Source organism: Mauremys reevesii, linkage group 2 (assembly GCF_016161935.1).
Source record: "Mauremys reevesii isolate NIE-2019 linkage group 2, ASM1616193v1, whole genome shotgun sequence".
Taxonomy (NCBI): Eukaryota; Metazoa; Chordata; order Testudines; family Geoemydidae; genus Mauremys; species Mauremys reevesii.
This window is the reverse complement of record NC_052624.1, coordinates 9154985-9175937: the sequence shown is the minus strand read 5'-3', so window position 1 is coordinate 9175937 and position 20953 is coordinate 9154985. Positions and strand designations below refer to the sequence as shown.

Below are 20953 nucleotides of genomic sequence, written 5' to 3'. Positions count from 1 at the left end.
GTGGAGAAGCAAAACCACGTTTATTTGAGCCCAAATAAGGTGCCAGGGAGAAAAAGCATTCTCAAATCCTGCACACCCGCGCGCAGGCGGGGTCCCAGTATTTATACCTCCCTTATTTGTGTAAGCCTTTTGTTTGGTTTTCCCCCTCACCCCTCCCTTCCCAACAGCAGTTACTTTAAACATTACATCTCAGCGTGTTAGAAAAGTTCCCATTCACATGCTTATCTTTGGCCTTGTCGGCCCAGGCACATGTAGACTTTTCTCCCCCCTCTCCCCCTCCTCCCCACCGCTTTTGCTGTTTCAAACTCCTGCATCTGCAAGCTGAGACAGCTGACAGTTACACATTTTGCTTGCTGTCTGTTAGCATCTTAGGCTGGTTAAAGTTCACAGCATGGAAGACCTCTGGTTCATTCAGGCCTGCAGTCACAACTTTGGTTTACTTAGGCCTAGTGACACCAACAAGCTCTTAGTGGTATGGTTGATGTGGTTGGATCCTCTGATTGATGGTGTTGCTAGAGTAGATATGGGGACAGAGTAGGCAACAGGGTTTGTTACAGGGATTGGTTCCTGGGTTAGTGTTTCTGTGGTGTGGTGTGTAGTTGCTGGTGAGTATTTGCTTCAGGTTGGGGGGCTATCTGTAAGCGAGGACTGGCCTGTCTCCCAAGATCTGTGCGAGTGAGGGATTGTTTTCCAGAATAAGTTGTAGATCATTGATAATGCGCTGGAGAGGTTTTAGCTGGGGGCTGTATGTGATGGCCAGCGGTGTTCTGTTATTTTCCTTGCTGGGCCTGTCCTGTAGTAGGTAAGATTCAATGTCTGTGTGCAAATGGGTTCAGAGACATATTGAATCAGACCCTGATCCAACTAGTCCAATATCCAATCTGACAGCTGCCAACACCAGATGCTTCAGGGGATGGTGCCCAAAGCCCAGATATAGGCAGTTGTCATAAACAGATAGTTAAGGGTTAATGTCTCTTTTACCTGTAAAGGGTTAACAAGCTCAGTAGACCTGGCTGACACCTGACCAGAGGACCAATAAGGGGACAAGATACTTTCAAATCTCGGTGGAGGGAAGTCTTTGTTTTGTGTTCTTTGTTTTGGGGGCTGTTCTCTCTTGGGATTAAGAGAGGCCAGACGTACATCCAGGCTCTCCAAGCTTCCTGAAATATTCTCTTCTATTCAATATAGTGAGTATTAGAAAAGGCGGATTAGTCTTTTGATTGATTTCTGTATTTGCAAATGTGTGTTTGCTGGAACAATATTTTACCTCTTTGCTGTACTTGTACTTATGCTAGAGTCCCTCTAGTTTTTATAAGCTGTATACCCTGTAAGCATTTCCATCCTGATTTTACAGAGATAGTTTTTTACTTTTTCTTTCTTTAATTAAAAGCTTTTCTTTTTAAGAACATGTTTGATTTTTCCCTCGTATGAGACCCCAGGGGATTAGTCTGACTCACCAGGAATAGGTGGGGGGAAGAGAGGAGGGGGGAAGGTGAATCCCTCTTTGTTTTAGATTCAAGGAGTTTGAATCAGTGTGGAGCCTCTGAAGGCAACCCAGAGAGGGGAACGTCAGGGAGGGGAAAGGAGGGGGGAATGGTTAATTTCTCCTTGTGTTAAGATCCAAGGAGTTTGGATCTGTGTTCCCCAGGGAAAGTTTGGGGGAACAGAAAGTGTACCAAAACACTATATTTTTTGGTTGGTGGCAGCAGTACCAGATCTAAACTAGGATTTACGTTTAGAAGGATCCATGCAGGTCCCCATCTTTTGGACGCTAAAGTTCAAAGTGGGGAACAAACCTATGACAGCAGTTATGAGATAATCTGCTCCTGGAGAAGTCTAACCTGCTATCGTTGATGCATGTGGGTTTATATCTTTTAGAATCACTGTCGATAATCTGACATAAGGGATAAGAGATTCCAAGGAAACACACAGAGATGTCATCCTTGTGGCTACTGCAGGATGTCCTCCAGACCTCTCTGATGGCTCCAGCACCAAGGTTGACAGCAGATCAGGATTACAGTTTGTAAATGTGAAAGTGTAAAAAGAAGTGAAGATTGCTTACCTGTAATCCTATTTGTCATAGCACTTGTCTCTCATTTTACCCAGCAACTGGACTATGGCCAATGCACTGAGGTGAACACCTGTGCTTTTACAAACATTGCAATGGGATCTTTAATGACCTGGCTTGGAATTTATTGTTGGCTGTACCCCTAAAGCAGTCTACTTTTAGTAACAATTACCAAGCAAGTTCCTGCCCCATCTCTTTTTTTTTGCATTTTGGTGAAGTAATAGACACTGTCACTTAGCACATAGATTCTAAGGGCTTTTCGTCTATGTTCTGAATTTTTTATTTGCAGGCAAACACTGCTAGCAGTGTTGGAGCCCATGTGAATACAGACCCGGATACTAAAAACTCACTGTGTTCATTAGGTACATTTCAACTCTTCTCTTTTTACAATCTTATACCGTCCATCAGGATGAGTAGAGACAATTAAATAGCAAAAAATTGAATGGTCAAAAGAGAACCAGTAAGTGTTGTTTAATGATTTAGGATCATATATTCACCGATGTGCAGAAGAACAAGTATTAGGAGGCAGGAAATCCAACTCAGATCATTCTAGTGGAGGATGTCAGGGTTTGTCACCACTGCAGGAAATACTTTGTGCTAAAATTGTCCTCCACTTAAAACAGTGATGAGAATATGCATCTAACCTTGGGTTCTCCAGATGGAACCTCTACCAGCATAATACTAGGCCCCTGCTTTGATACTGTGGTCGTGCCTAGGGACCAGCCAAGAACGGGGGCCAGTTGTCCTATGCCCTGTCCAGACATAGACTGAGACAGCAGCATAGAACTCAATGAATTTAGTGAACTGCTGCAAAGCCACTGTAGGTCCTAGATAAACCCTATTATTTTCCTGTGGTTAAGTAGTGGCTTTATTTTAATTTATTTACAATTGATAGGACATTTTCCTGAACAAATTATAACATTATTTAAATATCAGGTTTGGGGGCTTGTGTCCCTAAAGATTTGTTTTCTAACTAAGGCTCCCAATCAGGAACAAAACCATATTTACCCCTCTTTTTCTTCTCTCCGCTGAAGGGACTACTTTCCGTTCGTCTTGAAAGTGGAAGAACGCCCCCGAAAAATTGAAGTGTTTTGGGTGAAAAGTCATAGTATGGAGCAGCAATGGTGAGAGGGTGTAACTGTCCCAAAAGGAATGTGGTACTATGAAAAGAGGGCATTTTTCAGCAACCAACACAAGAGAAACCGGTATTTCTGAGCATACGTTAGCAGCTTTGCTTTGTTTTGCTACTTCATTTCAGTCATGTACTTAAATATTTGCTTTAAGTTAAATGCCATGTCCCTGGGTGGATTGCCAGCAGCAGGGATCGCATTGGTATCCCTGGTTCTTTATTGCAGGAGCCAAAAGACTCGGCTCTCTCTTATCCAAGGTTGTAGCTGGCTCATCAATCTCTATATGTGGCCTAGCCACCACTAGAGGGGGACAGAGCACCACACTGAGTGGGTATGGGTAACGAGCGCATACTTAAGCATAGCAAAAAAGCCTATTACAAAATGCGTTGCATGTACACACACTGCAGATTCTGCCAGCTCATCGCTCATTGAAATCTAAACAATTTTCATCACAGCACTGAAAGACACTTCGCAATGGGAGCTGTTTCCCTGCTATGGTGCCCATCCTGCAATGAGATTATTTCCCAGCACCTCTACGTGAGTGGAAAGGTATGACTGAAATCATCTCGTGGCAGGGTCAGGGCCTAAATTTTGGATTTTTATTCCTATCCCACTTCAGCTGCAAAGCTGTTCAAAAAGAATATGCAGGAATTATTTTAAAATGAAGAGTGTGTATGTATATAATGTATATAATTTCCCCCACTCCCTTGTTTCAAAATGGCTGAAGAATTTTTGTTCTAACTTTCCAAAAAACAACCCGCAAAAATTTAAGTGTGCCAATGACCCAGAAAAATTTCAGCCTGATGGGGGAACATTTCAATAAGTCCTAAGAGACTAAAGACAGGAGCTTAGAATGGCAACTACCACGCAACCTTAACTATAGTGGTCACTACATCACAGCAGTGCTCTGGAAATGAGATGTGTATATGTAAATAGTTAACAGATAAAATGCCAGTAGGTGCCACTTAAGAATATGTAGCAAAGTTCCTGAGTTCAGGGCCAGATTAGCCTTTTATAGGCCTGGTGCTAAACATACTTGTGGGCCTCCATGTAGGCAATGGAGCAAGGTACGGGGAGGTCAGTCCCCAGAGCGAGGGGCCAGCCAGAGCCAATGGGACGTGGCATGGCAGGGGCGGCCCCACGCTGCCCAGCGCAAGGGCACTATTTACAAGCCAGCAGTTGCCAGACACACACCCAGCCCTGTGCTGCCAGCATGCCCCTTCCCCTTGGGGGCGGGCCCATGACATGCCCTCCAACCTCCCCCCCCCGACTCCCTATGGCCAGAGCCCCCCTCGGCCCCAGCGCCCCCGCAACCCTCCCCACAAATGCCCAGCACCCTACGCAACATCACTTCTGCCCACAGCTCCACCACAACTGCCCAGCACCCCCCACAGAACCCCCACTCCCTATTGCCCCAATACACACAGATCCTCCGTGCCCCTTCACAGCCCAGCACCTCCCCCACCCCCAACCCCTCAGAGACCCACTCCCTCATGCTCTACCTCTCGGCCGCACTCACCGGCCCTGGTGGAAGGCAACTGTGTCTGCTGGGCTGAGCCAGCAGCACAGCCAGGGCTGGTCCGGGGCAGGGAATCGCTCCAGCTGGGCTCCCTCAAGACACACTTGTCTGGAGAGGCCCAGCCAAGCTCCCTGTAGTAAGATGAGGTCCTGAAACATAAACTCTTATGTCAGAGGCCCAGTCTGAGGCCTGAAGCCTGAACCAAAGTACTTCCAGGCATTGCTAAGCCAAAGCTGGGCTGTGAGCCAGAGGCAGGCCCCACTCACAGAAGTTGGCGAGAAGAGGGCTGCTAGAAGCAGGTGGATCCACACATAAATGCTAATAAGAGGAACTTGTGCCAAGATGGCATCAGAACACTCCACAGAGATAACGAGGAACAGGCAGGAGCATCTTAAAGACAGGGTCAAAAGGACAACATGATGGATAGATTTATTTGAACCGACACGATCAAAGGGGAGACAGCCCCTAATGAGCCAAGGGGCTGCACCTCAATACGTCAGTAGGGATGAGTGATCTGTCCTGTAACTATATAAAAGTCGGTCCCGGAGTGCACATCATCGTCCAGCCTAGGGGCCAGTGGAGTGTCCTCCCACTGACTGAGCTGGTCCATTGCCAGGGAGCACAAATACATAGTATGCCCTGTAGAGTCTATAGGAAACTATTACTGTGCTTCGTTTGACAATAAACCTGGCCCGGGTGCCTTCGTACCTTACTAGAGTCTGTGGTCTTTGGGGGTTCTCTCGGGGTCTGCGGTGGGATTTTAGCATGTGCTTAACTGCTTTGCTGAATAAGGATGGACTTGAGCACACGCTTAAGTGCTTTGCTGCACTGAGGCGTAAAAGAAGGGAATGACAAAGATCAAACCTCTTCATGACAGCAAGTGGCTGTTCATTTTAAACAGCAGGAGGGCGGAATATCAAGGACACTTAATCTAATAATCTGTGTGGGGCTAGGATTTAAGAATCCAGGCTCATTTCCCAGCTGTGCCACAGACTTCCTGTGGAACCTTGGGCAAGTCATTTAATCTACCTTATGCCCCAGTTCCCCATCTGTAAAATGGGGATAAAACATCCCCAGCTCACAGGGATGCTGCGAGGATAAAATCCCTTGATGACTGTGAGGTGCTTGGATACTATACAGGTGAGGGTATAGAACAGAAGCAGAGAAAGAAGGTCCTTTCTGTTGGTCAGCAATTGTGAATGTGGGGACATGAACTGGTGAGACGCTACATAAAATACAAGCTGCTTTGTAGTGGCTTCCTCCCCGGCATGGCGCAGTCTCTGCTTTGCTCTGTGCTGGAAGGAGCGGTATTGTACACAGATGTCTCCTTTGTAGTTAAACTAGTGGGAAGCAGAAGACAGTAAAAGCTCAGCAAATAAAAAGCTTTGTCAAAACAGCTATAAATGTGAACAAAAATATTTTTAAAATGTCTTAATGTTCAAACAGGCACTCCTCCAAGCCTGGAGCTTAATTCCAGCTCATGTTGTTTCTGCTCTGGAGAGGCCTGTTTCATAGATTTCTAGATTTTAGGGCCAGAAGGGATCATTGTGATTGGCTAGTCTGACCTAATGCAGAACACAGGCCACAAGCCTTCTGTGAATTAACTCCTGCTTCATGTCCAGCAGCAGTGATTGAACTAGAGCAGATCTTTCAAAAAACAGCCAATCCTGATTTTCAAATCCCCGGTGAAGAAGAATCCATCACAACCCTTGATAAGTTGTTCTAATGGTTAATTACCCTCACTTAAAATGTACACCTTCTTTCCCGTCTGAATGTGCCTAGCTTCAACTTCCAGCTGTTGCGTCTTTGTTTGGCTCCTCAGAGTCTGGACTTACTGATAACTGAAAAATTTCCAATGCAGAAGTTTTTCAATGGAGCAAAAAAGAAGACCCAAAATTTTAGCAAGAAACTTTCCCATTTTTCAACTAATTCGGCTCGTCCCCTCGCTGTGACCTGTAGATTTGAATGCCCAAAGGCAGACCTGTGCTTCCTGAACTTGGCTTCTCAGGGTAAAAAACAATCATTAAAAACTCTTCGACTAGAAAAGAGAACCTGCAATCCTAAAAAGCCTTCAATAAATCCAACCCGTTATTGGATACTTCCGCCCCAGTCTCTGGCCACCAGCTGGCAGGCACGATGATGTAGACATGACAGCTGCTTCCAACTAAATCAGAGCTCCTGAGCACCTCCAACTCCAATGGGCATTGAGTGTAGTCATGGGTGCTCAGTGCGTCTGAGAATCAGGCTGTTCCACCAATGACTCTCCCCTTCCAAAAATAAAACCTCTCCCCTAGCAGTTTTCACCCCAGAAAGGGAGCAGTGTCTGAGACTCCATGTATCAGAGGGGTAGCCGTGTTAGTCTGGATCTGTAAAAGCAGCAAAGAGTCCTGTGGCACCTTATAGACTAACAGAAGTTTTGGAGCATGAGCTTTCGTGGGTGAATACCCACTTCGTGGGATGCATGTAGTCATTTGAGACTCCATGGAATCCGCTGGGGACATCACTCAATTTTATGTGCAAGGCGCTCAGATCCTACGTTGATGGATGCAGGATAAACCCCTACAATAAAGATATGACTCCTGCAGGGTTGGGAGGTCACTGCTGCCCATTCAAACAGCAAGAGTCTGGGCCAGCCTGAGCTGTGATTAGCAGCAGGGGGAGGACAGACTTGACATTCATGGCAACCTTTCAGATTGCAATGACATCTTCTTCCCGGGCTCGGGCCATAATCTTTCAGTTTGTACAAACATTGGCGATAACTCCCCCTCGTCTGCGTGCTCAGGAGGGGGAGAACAGCACCAGCCGCTTGCAGGCCTGACTGCCCAGGGAACGAGGCTGTGGCTTGAAACAGCTTTCCAGAGCCTGATTCTGAAAACAGATTCAGGTAACCCAGCTGTGTCAGACAGTGTCACCGGGAATCACCAGGTCCTTGGACACCTTTCCAGGACGTGGGCGTGTTCTCTGTGCAGATGGGGCATCAGACCCCTGGGAACCAGCCTTGGCAATGGCCTCGGAGGCAGCTGCTTTCCGTACCCCTGGGTAGGAAGCTGGGGAAGGGAGGAAGAGGCCATTATAAACGTAGGCCTTAGACTATAGAGGTGGACTTGTCCTGAGTCTATCTCAGCAACACCCTACAGGACTTTGAATAACTCAGCAGGGCTGCATCATTTATCCCAGTGCTTTGCCCTTCTCCCCTGAGGATCCCCATGAGCTGTAGGGACTGTAACGAATTAAGCCATCATTTCAGAGAGAGGGAAGTGCGCATTCGCCGGTGACTTGGCCAGAGTATCAGCCCGCCAGGAACAGAACAAAGCTCTCTTGATTCTCCATGCTGGGCTGCGACTCCCCTTTCTCAGAGCCTCACCAGACTGAGCACAGGGCTCGCTTATGAGCTCTGCACAGGCCACATCCATGCATGGAAAACCTGAAGGGACTCAACCAGTGGTGCAAGGGCATAAGGCAAAATAAGCCCATGGCCCAGCCAGCGCATCAGACCCCGGCAGAATGCATGTTCTGATGGTCCCATTGCTCAGAAAAAGATGGTGGCAGGCAGGGCCGTAACCTGGTGGTGGTCTTCTAATATGCCTAACGCCAGTGGATCAAAGCAGATGGGTTGCATCATTGTAAAGTGTGAATGCCTGATAATTTTATGCTTAAAGAATGAAAACTCTTCAGGGCAGGAACTGCATCTTCCTTTGTATTTGCTGTAGCCACCTGCTTTCCAATCAAAGAGAATTATTTTGTTGGATTCCACTCCACCCTGGACTGGCTGTGTAGTGTAGCCTATAGAGCTCATATAGCCATGGCAGAATGAACTGGATTCCCTTGTGGCTCATGCACCATTCACACTTTCCCTCACCACCACTTGTGCTACTTGGCTGCCACCTTACACCCCAGAGGTGGCTGCATTTCAGTGATGTGTCTGTATGTAGCTTTTCAAAGCACTTTGGATTTTTTTTTCCCACAGTGAAAGCTGCTGCATGTGTTCAAACTATTTCTCATTGGAGGACTCGATAAAGTTTTCTGAATGGTGAAAGCCAATGGGGATATATTTTTTTCCCCACTGGAGCAGAGTTAAAAAACCAAAGGGACATCATAAATTAAATCAGGAAACAATAAGTACGGGCCGTGGCTCGAATGATATTATGTAAAGAGTAACACATCTGGAAGAAGTTACTGCCCAGGACAAGCAAAGCAGAATCTAAGCAAGTGCAAGACGTAAGCGTGTTTGTGTCAGGAGAAGGGTGTGGTTCAAACAAGACAGGAAGGTGGGACTGTGATAAAGCAAATAGCGGGCAAGCATGTTAGCCTAGATAGCCTCTTCCAGCTCCTGCTGCCTGTGTTATTAACAACGTCCTATTGAGTTGCAGCAATTTCTTTAACGCTCTGTCCTAGATCTACTGGGTGTTTTAGCTATGGGAAGACCAGGCTGTAACTGTGAGCAGTTGGGGGGCGGGGTTAAGTGAACTCCTTTGCCCTTGCTCAGATGATCAAGCAGATTTGCCTGCAGTTTGTTTTGTACCCACGCACGTGACCCTTCGCAGCCTGCAATCCCCTTTGGTGAATGTGATGTTGGTTTGGATTCTTCCCTGAGCTTGCTCCCAAGAGGCCCCGAACTGCAGACCGTACACCAGGCAAGATCCCACTGAAGAAATGGGAATTTTGCCAGTATGAGGATGGCAGAGCAGAGCTTCTAGGAGAGCAGGGAACTAAGATACAGGTGGAAAGACATAGTGTAATCAAGAACCAGGCCCTAACAATGCTTTATATTGCTCCCAGCACCTGTAACAGCTGTGCTTGCAGACCTGTTGGAGGTATGGCTGGCATGCATTGCATTACAGCTGTCCCCTGGGACGTATAGCATAAATTAGAGCAGCCCTGAGGTTGCTCTAATGTGCACCAGTGGCCAGGCAGGTTTCTTCATGGCAGACTGCAGGGGGTGCACGAGTGGTTCACTAAGGGCCAAATTCAGCCTTAGGTTATGTGCTGAGATCAATGAGTGCATGTAACCAAGGGGCAGAGTTGGGCCCCATGTCATTTCAATGCTGTTCATTTCCTCAGTCTTTGGATGCAGGATCTCTGCATATGAATATTTACAACCCACTTTCCAGAGAAAGCAGGATAAAATCTGCTTTCATAACGCGTTCCCTTTGAAAGATGACAATAATAAAAAGAAAAAAATTCCCACCACCCACTCAGTCTCATGCAAATTAGAGCAGAACAAGCGATACAAAATAAAAAAAAAAATCCACCTCCGACTTTGGGAATGAGATGAGGGGGGAAGTGAGTGAGCGTATCCTCGGAGACGTGCTCTAAATCTTGTTACACAAAGTCACTGCTGGCCTTTTGTAATTAGCAGGTGCACTCAAAGCTGCATTTGCAGGGATACCGACAGCCAATATAACAAGCAAGAAGTGACTGAAAGCCCACATGCCTCTGCCCCATGACTGCCAGTAAAAAAGGCACTCCCTCTGCAAGCCTTGTTAGCAATGCAGAGTGACCAGAGCGCTTCCTGTTACAATATTTGGTGTATCTACAGCATTCCCCCTCTGAGGATCTCAAAGCCCTTTATACATGTTTACTAATTAAGAGCAGCAATAGCCTCATGAGTGAAGTCAGGGATTGGTCTCGCAGCTTGGGTACCGGAGCAGGTGTACGATTTTGGCAAATCACTTCATCTGTATGTGTCTCCATTTCCCCTCTTACCCTGTCTGTTTAGATTGTAAACTCTTCAGGGTAGGGACTGTCTCCCACTCTGTTTGTACAGCACCTAGCACACTGGGGCTATGGTAATAAAAATGATAATAATAGAAAGATTGTTTCAACCACCGTGGATATGCAGCTGCAGTGTAATCAAGAAGTGAGGAAGTCAAGGAAATGGCGTCCAGTGGAAGAGCAGGGAAAATGTTAGGAGGGCAGGATGTGATTTGGCCAGGACGTTAGTGTCCGTTCCCCCTACACCTTGTGCAGTCATTTCAGCCAATATAAGGTGAACACACAATGCTCAGATCAGAATGGTGGCACTTTTCACTCGTTCTGCACTGGTGTGAATAGCGACACACACACGGCAGTGAAGAATCAAGTCCCAGGACTCTCATTCTCTCGCAGGAGATGCAGTCAGATCTTTTACCAATACAAAGAGGTCAAACCCTGTGCCTTACTTTTCATCCAGGAAATGGGTTCCACAGTATTGCTCAGATTAAAGCCTGCTTGTGCTAACCCTCTGAAGGTCTGAGCTGAATCACAGAATCTCAGGGTTGGAAGGGACCTCAGGAGGTCATCTAGTCCAACCCCCTGCTCAAAGCAGGACCAATCCCCAGCTAAATCATCCCAGCCAGGGCTTTGTCAAGCCGGGCCTTAAAACCGCTAAGGACGGAGATTCCACCACCTCTCTAGGTAACCCATTCCAGTGCTTCACCGCCCTCCTAGTGGAAATTTAATTTTAATTTCATCTGTGAAATGGGGATAACAGCCCTGGCCTGCCTCACAGGGATGGTATGAGGATGCACACAGTAAAATCTGAGGTGCTCCTCTACTGTGGTGTAAGTACCAGAGACAGCGAGCTGTGCACAGGAAGTTAAAGCCAAGTCAAAGCATCACCCATTCCAGTATCTCCTCACTAATCTCCCAGCCCATGGAGCAAACAACCTCAGTGAAAGAAACTGGAAACTGCTCAAGAGATGAGAGCAGCTAGCACAGAACAAATGGAAGCCAAGAAGCTGGGCTGTGGCAGAGCCCTGCGGCGAAGTCTATCACAGCAGCAGACCCACATCCCTGCAGCAATATTCAAAGCCAGGTCAGACTCATGCCAACTAAGGCCTCGGTGACTGGAACCTAGAAGTGGACAGTGGGAGGCACAAAGTCCACTCGGAGGCCTGAGGGGAATGGTGGTGCAATCAGTGGGCCCAAGGAGAGCTGGAGACCAAGAGACATACATGGGTGAGAAAGAGGTTTTCCTCAATCTTAAGGCCTCTTATCACCAGGCAATGGGCCTGGCCTTGGGAGAGGGAGAGAGATGGCCGAGGTGGCATGGGGATCTGGAGCAGTACTGCCAGATGGGCTCAGGGGATCATGCCCCAAGGACTGTGTGTCCTCTCTTCGGAGGGGCCGGACATTTTCTTATATTTTGGCAGCAGACGTAGAGTTTGTCTTGCCATTAGAGTCTCATTGGATTGAACTGTCTGCCTCCTGTATGTGTGTGTGTATCAGAGGCATGTATGTGAGGTGTGTCAGGTGTGTGTGTGTGTGTGTGTGTGTGTGTGTGAGCTGTGTTCAGAGGGGTACCTGTGTCAGATGTGTGTGTGTGTGAGCTGTGTTCAGAGGGGTAGCTGTGTCAGATGTGTATGTGTGTCAGCTGTGTTCAGAGGAGTACCTGTATCAGATGTGTGTGTGTGTGTTGTGTTCATGGGGGTACCTGTGTCAGATCCATGTGTGCGTCAGCTGTGCTCACAGGGGTTTGTGAGCTGACAGATGTGTGCAGTGAGGGTAGGTCAGAGAGGTGTGTGTGTGTCAGAGGCATAAGTGCCAGGTACAAGAGAAAGAGAAGAGTGTGTGTGGTGGGGGGGTGGGGTGAGTGTGACAGAGCCAGCAGAATAAGTGCCCTGTCTCTTTAAAGGCCCAGACACAGCCCCATCTGATGCGGCGGCTCCAATCAGCAGCCCCTGGGCTCTGGCAGCAGCAGGAGCCTCTGCTCTGCATTCCTCCCTCTTCCTAAAGGGCTAACATGGCGATGGCAGGATGAGGATGAGGTGAAGAAGCAGGGGGATGTGAGAGCTGCAGCTGCACAGACACACAAGCGGGGCAGAGAGCACAGCAGGGGGGATTGCAGCAGAGGAAAGGAGAAGGGGGAAAAAAATTAAAAACACCCAACCCAACATTTTCATGGAGAGCAAAAATCCCATGCAAGCTGGGGAGGATCAGGACTCCTTTGAGCTGAGACCCTTGCATCAAAATGGTAGAGCTGCAAACCTTTCATTTCTCTGATTCTTCCTCTTGTTGATTTCTCCCAGGGCTTTGCAGACTTTGCAAAGGCCTCTGAAACTTGCCTAAATAATTGCAACCACGCGGGGGGAAGGGGGTTGGGGAGGGCTAAAAAGAGATGCATGGTTTATTTTATGTGCATGCTGCATCCACAGATTGTGTGAGGGGCAAGACAGATCTATGCACACTATAAAGAGGCAGGGTTGGAGGGGAGTGAGCTATTTCTGGGCGGTTTGGAAAAACGATGCGAAGAGCGGTGCATCTCTGCATTTTGAAAGTGGATTTGCAAAGTAGGAATGCAGCTGGAGCAACAATAGCTGTCTGGCTGCATGCAAAGAGTTAAAATTCCTTCATAGCAGGCTGATGCCTTTGCAAAGGATTAGGTCACAATCCAAGCATTTTAATTACAAGTTGATTTTTTTTTATGCCCCGCTGCTCTCTTCCCTCCCCCCGCAGCGCTGAGAATTTTGTTTGTAGGTGGGTGCCATAAAAATAATGACACTCTCCCCCCCCGCGCTTAGGATCTTGAATTAGAAAGGGCAGCTGTTTGGGAGTGAGACTTGGGCTGGGTTGTTATTTTTCCGCTGGATTTATTTGTAAGAAGGAGCAAGTTTGTACTGGGTTCTCCCCCCTCCCCTGCAGGAGAGGGGAGGTGGTGGAACTTGCATTGCAGATGTGAGCAAATGAGGGGAAGGGGTTGGGCCTGGGGGAAAGGGGCCAGGTTTCTGCTCAAGGGCAGGAATCGAAGCGGGGGGGGGACGGGGACTGTTTTAGACACCATTGGAGGTGGCTGCCAACAGTTGCTGTCTCTGGCTAAGGGGGGGTCTTACCTGCAGGTGTCAGAGCTCGTTGTCTGGAATGTGGAAAATATTGAAGTTGGATTTATTTTTTCCCTTTGTGCTTAACACTCCAATGGAGAACTCATTCATCAGCAGCTCCCCCTGCGCCTCCACCCCTTCCAGACGGTGCCCTCCTTTAGACAACTTTCTTCCCTGCTCCATCCCCTTCATACGTGGTTAGCATTTTCCCATCCAAGTCCTAAGTGCTGGGGAAAGTTCTCTTATCTTTCCTCACAGTGCATCTGCGAAAGTGTTTGAGATTTAAAGCCCTGAAGGCCAGAGGTTTGCTGCCCTGATCTGGATAGCAAGAGGGGCGTGAATACTGTGCCAGGGGTGGAATGTATGAAGTTGAATTTGGGTTTACATATATCCCAGTGTCATGCAGTGCATTTCACTTTCCATTCGTGTCTGATTTTGCAAGTTGATGCGAGGTTCGAATCTAATATGTTGTTCCATAATGGCTGACTTGAGGGCTTCATTCTGCCTTCACGCCGGTGCAAATCAGCACAGGGAAGTTGGTGGGAGCGCGGTGGTGTCAGTGAAATCGGAATCAAATCGCGGATGTATATGAATATGTATAGGCATTTATCCCACGAGTGGTGCTGTATGGATCCGTGTCGATAGCTGCATTGACTTAGGCTGGGCCGTTTTGATTGGGGTTGCTGGGATTGCGGATTTGGGCCCAGTCTGAGCAGCAACGAACTTCCTTTGAGGTTGGTGGGAGTTCAGGGTTTGCGAGGGGCTTAGGTGCCGGCCCCGTTGTGGTGACATGCTTGAGGTGCAGACTTTTGCAGCTGGGTGGCTTATCCTTGCAGAACGCAGGCCTTCAACTAAATACTGAAACATGTAAACAGAAATCCAGTTCCCCTCATCTAAAGAGGGCTCAGCAGCGTATTCTCCGGGAAATCTGCTACGAATGAGGACAATAATCCATGGATCTCGCCAAACAAATACTCTCTGGCTCCTTTTCCCCCCTCTCTTTCAGTAAAAGTCTACTCTTGTGTTATTGCCAGAGCGATGGCACCGTGCCCATAATAACACAGCCGGCAATTTGAGTAGCTTTTAGGAAATAGCAATAAAGTGCTCGGTTTGCCCAGGTTGTTGTTATTTTCATATTAGTGGGGCCCTGCTCTGGGGTGTGTGAGATAATTACTGCGATGTGCCAAGTGCTTCCCTTAACACGCCTGCCGTTGAACCTGCTCGGCAGCGCACTGACCCACGCCACGGCCCTGATCTTGCATACAGAGGGGCTGTGTGGTCAGTGGTGGGCTCCGTTGAAGTTGGTGGGTAGGAGGGTTGGTTCATTATTAGTATTATAGTAGCACCGAGCAGCCAGCCAAGAACAGGGCCCTATTGCGCTCGGCACTGTACAGAGTAAGACACTGTACTCCGTGTGGACAGGAGAAGCCTAATTGGAGTGCCTGATTCCTTGCTTACTGAAAATTACCACTGACGGTGGAGTGCAGTAGTGATAGTAGGGTGTGAAAAATCAGACAGGAGGTGGGAGGTAGTAGGAGCCTATATAAGAAAAAGACCCAAAAATCGGGACTGTCCCTATAAAATCGGGACATCAAGTGTGAAAAATCGGGACAGGAGGTGGGAGGTAGTAGGAGCCTATATAAGAAAAAGACCCAAAAATCGGGACTGTCCCTATAAAATCGGGACATCTGGTCACCCTAAGTAGTGGCCTGGTGAGATTCAGTAGCCTCTTTAGGATCAGCGGTTAGAGGAACACTGCCGGGTGACTTTGTGCCCATGAAGTTTTACACTAAAAATAAGAATAATATTTATGACTTTTTTTTTTTTAATAAACTGAAATGAGCGAAGCTGTTTTGGACTCATGCTGCAGTCTTGGCTTGAATGGGAGTCTTTGTGGGTCTTAGGCCCCGCCACACGGATCAGATCACGGGCTTGGTCTGGATTGAAGCATTCGCCCTGCAGAGTTTGCCATCCAAACAGGGCAGATCCAGCTAAGTGCATGAGAACCGGGAAGTTAAACTGGCCAGTTGAGTTTCACTGTCTGACCAACCGGTCTCAAGATTATTAAGTATCATAGGAAAGCTGTTTTATGGGAAGGATTTTTTTTTTTAATCTTAATGTCCTTTTAATGTAATGTTTCTGGACCTGAAATAAAACTTTCTGCAATGCAAATGATTCAGCTGGTAGCACTCCCACTATTGCAATTGATCAAGTCAGATGGATCTGGTTTTGAGGTGTAGTAAATGCAGTGGAACACGCTTTTGTTGGTGTGTTCCCAAAAGGTAACCTAACAGATTTGTACAATCTTTTGCTTCCTTAGAGATGCAGCTTATCTTTGTTTTCTTTGCAAGAAGTTTATCACATAGTCAGATGTTGTAAGGCAAATGCTGGAATAATAAAAGTCAAACAGCCCAATATTTCCATTCCCCTGCATATAGGAAAACTATGTAATGTAGTTTACGAAAATAACGTGGTGCTGTCTTTGAAATTTCTAGTGCATGAGAGATGGAGGAGATTGTCGCTTGTGAGTAAATGAAATATTGGTTATTTTTAAGATACAGAATTAAGGTACAGAAGATCTGCTTAAGGAAAATGAGAATAAACCTTTTTGCATATGAACTGAATGTGTCAAAACATCAGCCGTTCTTTGAACATCTCGCATGAAATGCGTGTACGTGATCCACCGTATCTCACTAGACGATAAAACTAATCCGTCTTTGGAGCTGTTGTATTTCAGTTTGTCAGTTTAGAAGGGCACATGGGAAGGGTTCATCGCTTGGTCTCTCTCCTCTTTATGTATAAACTTTTTTCTTGTTTTTTGTTTTGTTTTAAATGCAGCCATGCCTTATACGCCAAGAGTAAATGGGGAAACTCCCACGTCTCTCTGTTACTTGTATCACAAATTGCCTGTGCACGTGCTGTAGCCTTCTACCCTCGAGTAGTCCCTCTGACAGCATGAGTTAAGCTGAAGGATGAACATGACAGCATAATGTTGTGGCGTTTAGGGTCTGATCCTTCATCTGTCTGTCTATGATAAAGCTCCTATTGACTTTCTTTGATGCTTGGAGCTGAAATACTGTATGTGTGGGGAGAACGGGTGCTGGGGAAAACAGGGATTGTCTGTAGGGATCTCCCCCCCCCCCCTTTGTGATCTATAGATTCTTTTCTCCCCCTCCCCCTCCTCCTGCCTGAACAACTTCAGCCTTGATGAGGCATCTTCTGATGCCCATTTATATCCAGCAGTTAAGGATCCAGGAAGATGTGACCCCTGGAAAGGGTGATGCATGTGAGTTGTTGGTGGAGCAAGAAAGATGTGAAAAGCCCAAAGCTCTGAGGCCTTGCGTTTACACTATTGAAATCAGAGAGAGTATTGCCCCTGGCTTCCATGGGAACAGAATTGGGTCCTGGGAGAAGCTGGCCCCAGCCCTGCAAGCTCTCAGCACATGAAACCGCCTTTGGAAAGAAAAGGTTTCACTGCCATAGCTGGGTACCACTCACTGTACTCAGGTGTGAAATTCTCTTGTAGCAAAAATGACCAGGATCTGGTCTGAGCAGGGGGCAGTGGGAGTCAGGGACTCCCGAGATCAGATCCTGCCTTTAACTCCTTCAAGTCAGTAAGGTCGTTATCCAGCAAAACTCTTGCTGGAGTCAGTGGCACTGCTCACAGACTTATAGCTAAGCCAGAGGTCCCCAAACTGGGGTGTGCCCCCCTTGAGGGGGCATGGAGGAACGTTTGGCGGGACACGGCTGGGGCATGGGCCAGCCCCCATGGGCGTAGGGAGGGAGCTCCGCTCTGCTCTACTCCGGGCCCCGGCGGCCACCCCGGGACTCCAACTGCCAGCTTAGGCCTCGGCTCTGCCCCCGCCTCCAGCCATGGCGCCAGCCTTAGCCTCCTTACTCCTGTCGGGGCCCCCCCCCCCCCCCCAGCTGCGGCCACGCAGGTAAGGTGCTGGGTGCGAGGTAAAAAGTTCGGGGACCACTGAGCTAAGCACATGCTGGAGTTCTTTGCAGGAGTGGAACCCTAGCTGCTCTGTGCCTCCATTCCCCCAGTTGTACAATGGGAGAGAGGGTTTATATTTGACTTGCAAAGGGGCTCGGAAGGTTAGTTCACATCTCATACTGGAAGTACATAGCGCCTGGAAAGCATCACCATTTATTATGCATATGCCCTGTACCACATGCAGCAGAAAACCCAGACGCTGAGGGATATGTAAAGGAGTGAACAGCAGCTGGCTTACAGCCACAGTGGCTGGAATAGAGAAGTGACACCGAACCTTGGGGTAAGGGCGTGGCACATTGGGGAGGGACCTCCTTTGCAGAACTGCGGTTTGGCAGGAGCTCACAGGAGGTCAGGGGAATGATGCCCTGGGGCAAATGCTCTTAGCCAGATGTGCAGAGTGCTTAATTGCAATCAGTAAGAGGCTTTTTTAAATTGTCTTTTCCAGTACCATGCAGCAGTCTGTCCTTCCCTATGGAGCGAAGATTAATAACCAGTCTGATTAAAGCCTCTCTTTCAAAGTTGCTGAATTTGCTAGACAGTGGCAATAAAAAATAAGTTACTCGATTTTTATGTGCCTTCCTAAAATTGTTAAACCCGTTGACTGGCAGGGGCTGGAGAGAGGACTGGCTCATCTTCCAGATACTTCTGCAAAGTGAAGGGAAATCTGATTTGCATACCTTGGTAGAAAGTCAAGTTGGGAGGCTGGATTTTGGATCCCAGCAGCTAGAGGTGGAAAGTACCTATTAGGTTAACTCGGTTCCACTCCAGGGGCACATGCAGTCCCCACATACAGACGTATCCAATTTTAATTAATACTCTGGTTGATCTTCGCAAACGGATGAGTCAGTCCTCTGAGCAGCATCAGCCAAGGTGAAATTAAAATGATGATAAATGGTGTCAGTAGCTGAGACAGATTCCCGTTCTGGGATAGAAAGTTCTGAAGGAGACAAAAGGCTGTATGGAAACTGTGCAGGCAAGATACTTTTACCTGATGAATTCTGTGCGGTAGCTGTGTGTCTGGGAAGTTCTGCGCTCAGTCTTTCACCACTGTAGCAATTTTGTGGCTCTGGAATAGTATATTTTAGACACCAGATAAGAGATCTCGGCATTAACGGGCATCTAGCCCTAATTAGGTTTGTCCAAACCTTTGATGCATGGAGACAAAATAAGAACGGCCATATTGGGTCAGACCAAAGGTCCATCCAGCCCAGTATCCTGTCTTCCGACAGTGGCCAATGCCAGGTGCCCCAGAGGGAATTAACAGAACAGGGAATCATCAAGTTATCCATCCCCTGTCACCCATTCCCAGCTCTTGGCAAACAGGCTAAGGACATCACCCCCGCCCATCCTGACTAATAGCCATCGATGGACCTATCCTCCATGAATGTATCTAGTTCTTTTTTTTTTTTTTTAAATCTGTGGTTTAAACATTTGTTTTAAAAGGACTGAATAATGTGATGATGATAAACAGCAATTTAAAACCAACCAACAATTTCGTCTCTGTACCCTGGGAGTGAAGGGACGGGAGAGCCGTGTGCGTTAAAGAAACGTTTTTGTCTTGTTAAGGTTCTTGGATACCAGAATGACAAGCCCAGCATAACTCCTTAGTGAGAGGAGTGGTTAAGCCTCATTGCTGGTGGGGGTTAGGAAGGAATTTCCTCTCCTTTGCCCTGCAGCTCTGTGAATAGCAGCACGGTCTAGTGGGTAGGGCATCTGGCTGGGAGTCAAAAGATCCATAGTCTAGTCCCAGCAATGCCGTGTTCTGCTGTGACATTGGGCAAGTTACACCTTCTCTTTGCCTGTCCTGTCTGTTTAGCTTGGAAGTCCTTGGTGGGTAAGGACTGTCTCTTGTTACATGTCTGTACGACTCCTATCTGTGGAGCCCTGGTCTTATATAGGCAATATCATAATACAGATTGACCTGTATCATTACACAGCAGGATGGGGTTTCCTTCCTGCAGTGCCTCGCCGATGCCGCTTCCTGCTTCATGTCTCATTCCCGTACCAAACAGGCTCAACCCTGCTCCGCTTGAGATCCCGTTCCTAGACAGCCGGGCTGCTGTGCTGCCAGAATTGGCACCTTCGTTCAGTTCACTGGTGGTCAGCAGCTCTGTAAGAAGACAGTGAGCACTGAGTCTTACCATGGCCTCTACTTCTCTCCTTTACCTCCCGTCCCTGGCATAAATTGCACCATAAGCCACTGTAACGCCTTAGGCTGGTAACTAGAGGGGCTGGCATTTCTTTTTTCAGATTTCAGACCCTGACTAGCCAGTGGCTGATATGAAAAATGAAGCCCTGGATTGGGCACCCCAGGACATCACTGTCGTCCTTCCCAGCAGGGAGAATTGTAAAATGAAGGCAGAGAGGGGATAGGATTGGGCTCTCTAAACATCGCAGGGCAGGGCAGGGGAGCACATGGGAGGGAGAAGAGCTGTGTACGCTAAAGGACAGTGCTGGCACAACAACGAATGGGGATAAACTGGTTATGAGTTTGCTGAGTCTGGCAGTCGGAAGAAGGTTTCTAACCATCAGAGGAGTGAGGTTCCGTGAACAGCTTCCCTGTGGGAGCAGTGGGGATAAGAAACCTCACTGGTTTTAAGATGGAGCTGGATCAGTTGCATGAACATGATAACATGACGGAGCTGCCTGTCAACCTGTGGAACTCATTGCCAGGAGATGTTGTGATGGCCAAAACTATAATGGGGCTGAACAAAGAATTAGATAAGTATATGGGGGATAGTTCCATCAATGGCTATTAGTCGAGATGGTCACAGCCCTGTGCTCCAGGTGTCCCTAGCCTCTGACTGCCAGAAGCTGGGCGTGGACAGCAGGGGATGGATCCCTCTATGATGACCTGCTCTGTTCATTCCATCCGAAGCACCTGGCATTGGCCACTGTCAGAAGACCGGATTCTGGGATTGGTGGACCATTGGTCTGACCCAGTGTGGCCATTCTGATAATAGCAGGGGACCGGATTCAGTGAGTCCCTTTCTGCCCTAGGTAGCTTTCAGCAAACCTAGTCTAGGCTCAGAATTCATCAGCTAACGTATGCAGCAAACACCGTTGTGCAACATTCGTCCAGCTTGATAGCGTGGCGGGCCCACTAAGGGTATGTTTACACTGCCAGTGACTATCTTACTGGAGCACAGGTAGGTTTTGATGTAGCTAGCACATGGACCAATTATAATGTAGACATGGCAGCATGGGCCAGCAACCAGAGTATGTAGCCAGTTTGAGTACAAACTGCTAGCCCATGCTGAATCCTACGCTGCTGCGTCTATGCTACATTTGTTACCCTGCTTGTTAGACACAACTGTGCTAGCTTTAATCTATCTGTACTACAATCACCCCTTCACTTGCAGTGTGAATATATGCTTAGAAATACCAGTGATATTCAGCACGTATTTTCAATAAATCCCCTTTCCTGCTTGTTGATGG

The 20953-nt window shown here is 47.7% G+C and overlaps 1 protein-coding gene across 3 annotated transcripts in view; it reads left to right on the top strand.

The window, feature by feature from the left end:
• The first annotated feature begins 12400 nt into the window (after positions 1 to 12400).
• The window catches only part of ZBTB47 (zinc finger and BTB domain containing 47), a 91448-nt gene continuing 82895 nt past the window's right edge, over positions 12401 to 20953 (top strand). For 2 of the 3 annotated variants that reach the window (XM_039527338.1, XM_039527335.1), the window contains exon 1: positions 12438 to 12671. In XM_039527338.1, the coding sequence (XP_039383272.1) occupies positions 12669 to 12671 (3 nt within the window). In that variant the 5' untranslated portion in view covers positions 12438 to 12668. Of the gene's footprint in view, positions 12672 to 20953 lie in introns of all 3 variants that reach the window. The other variant, XM_039527337.1, reaches the window with a different exon arrangement.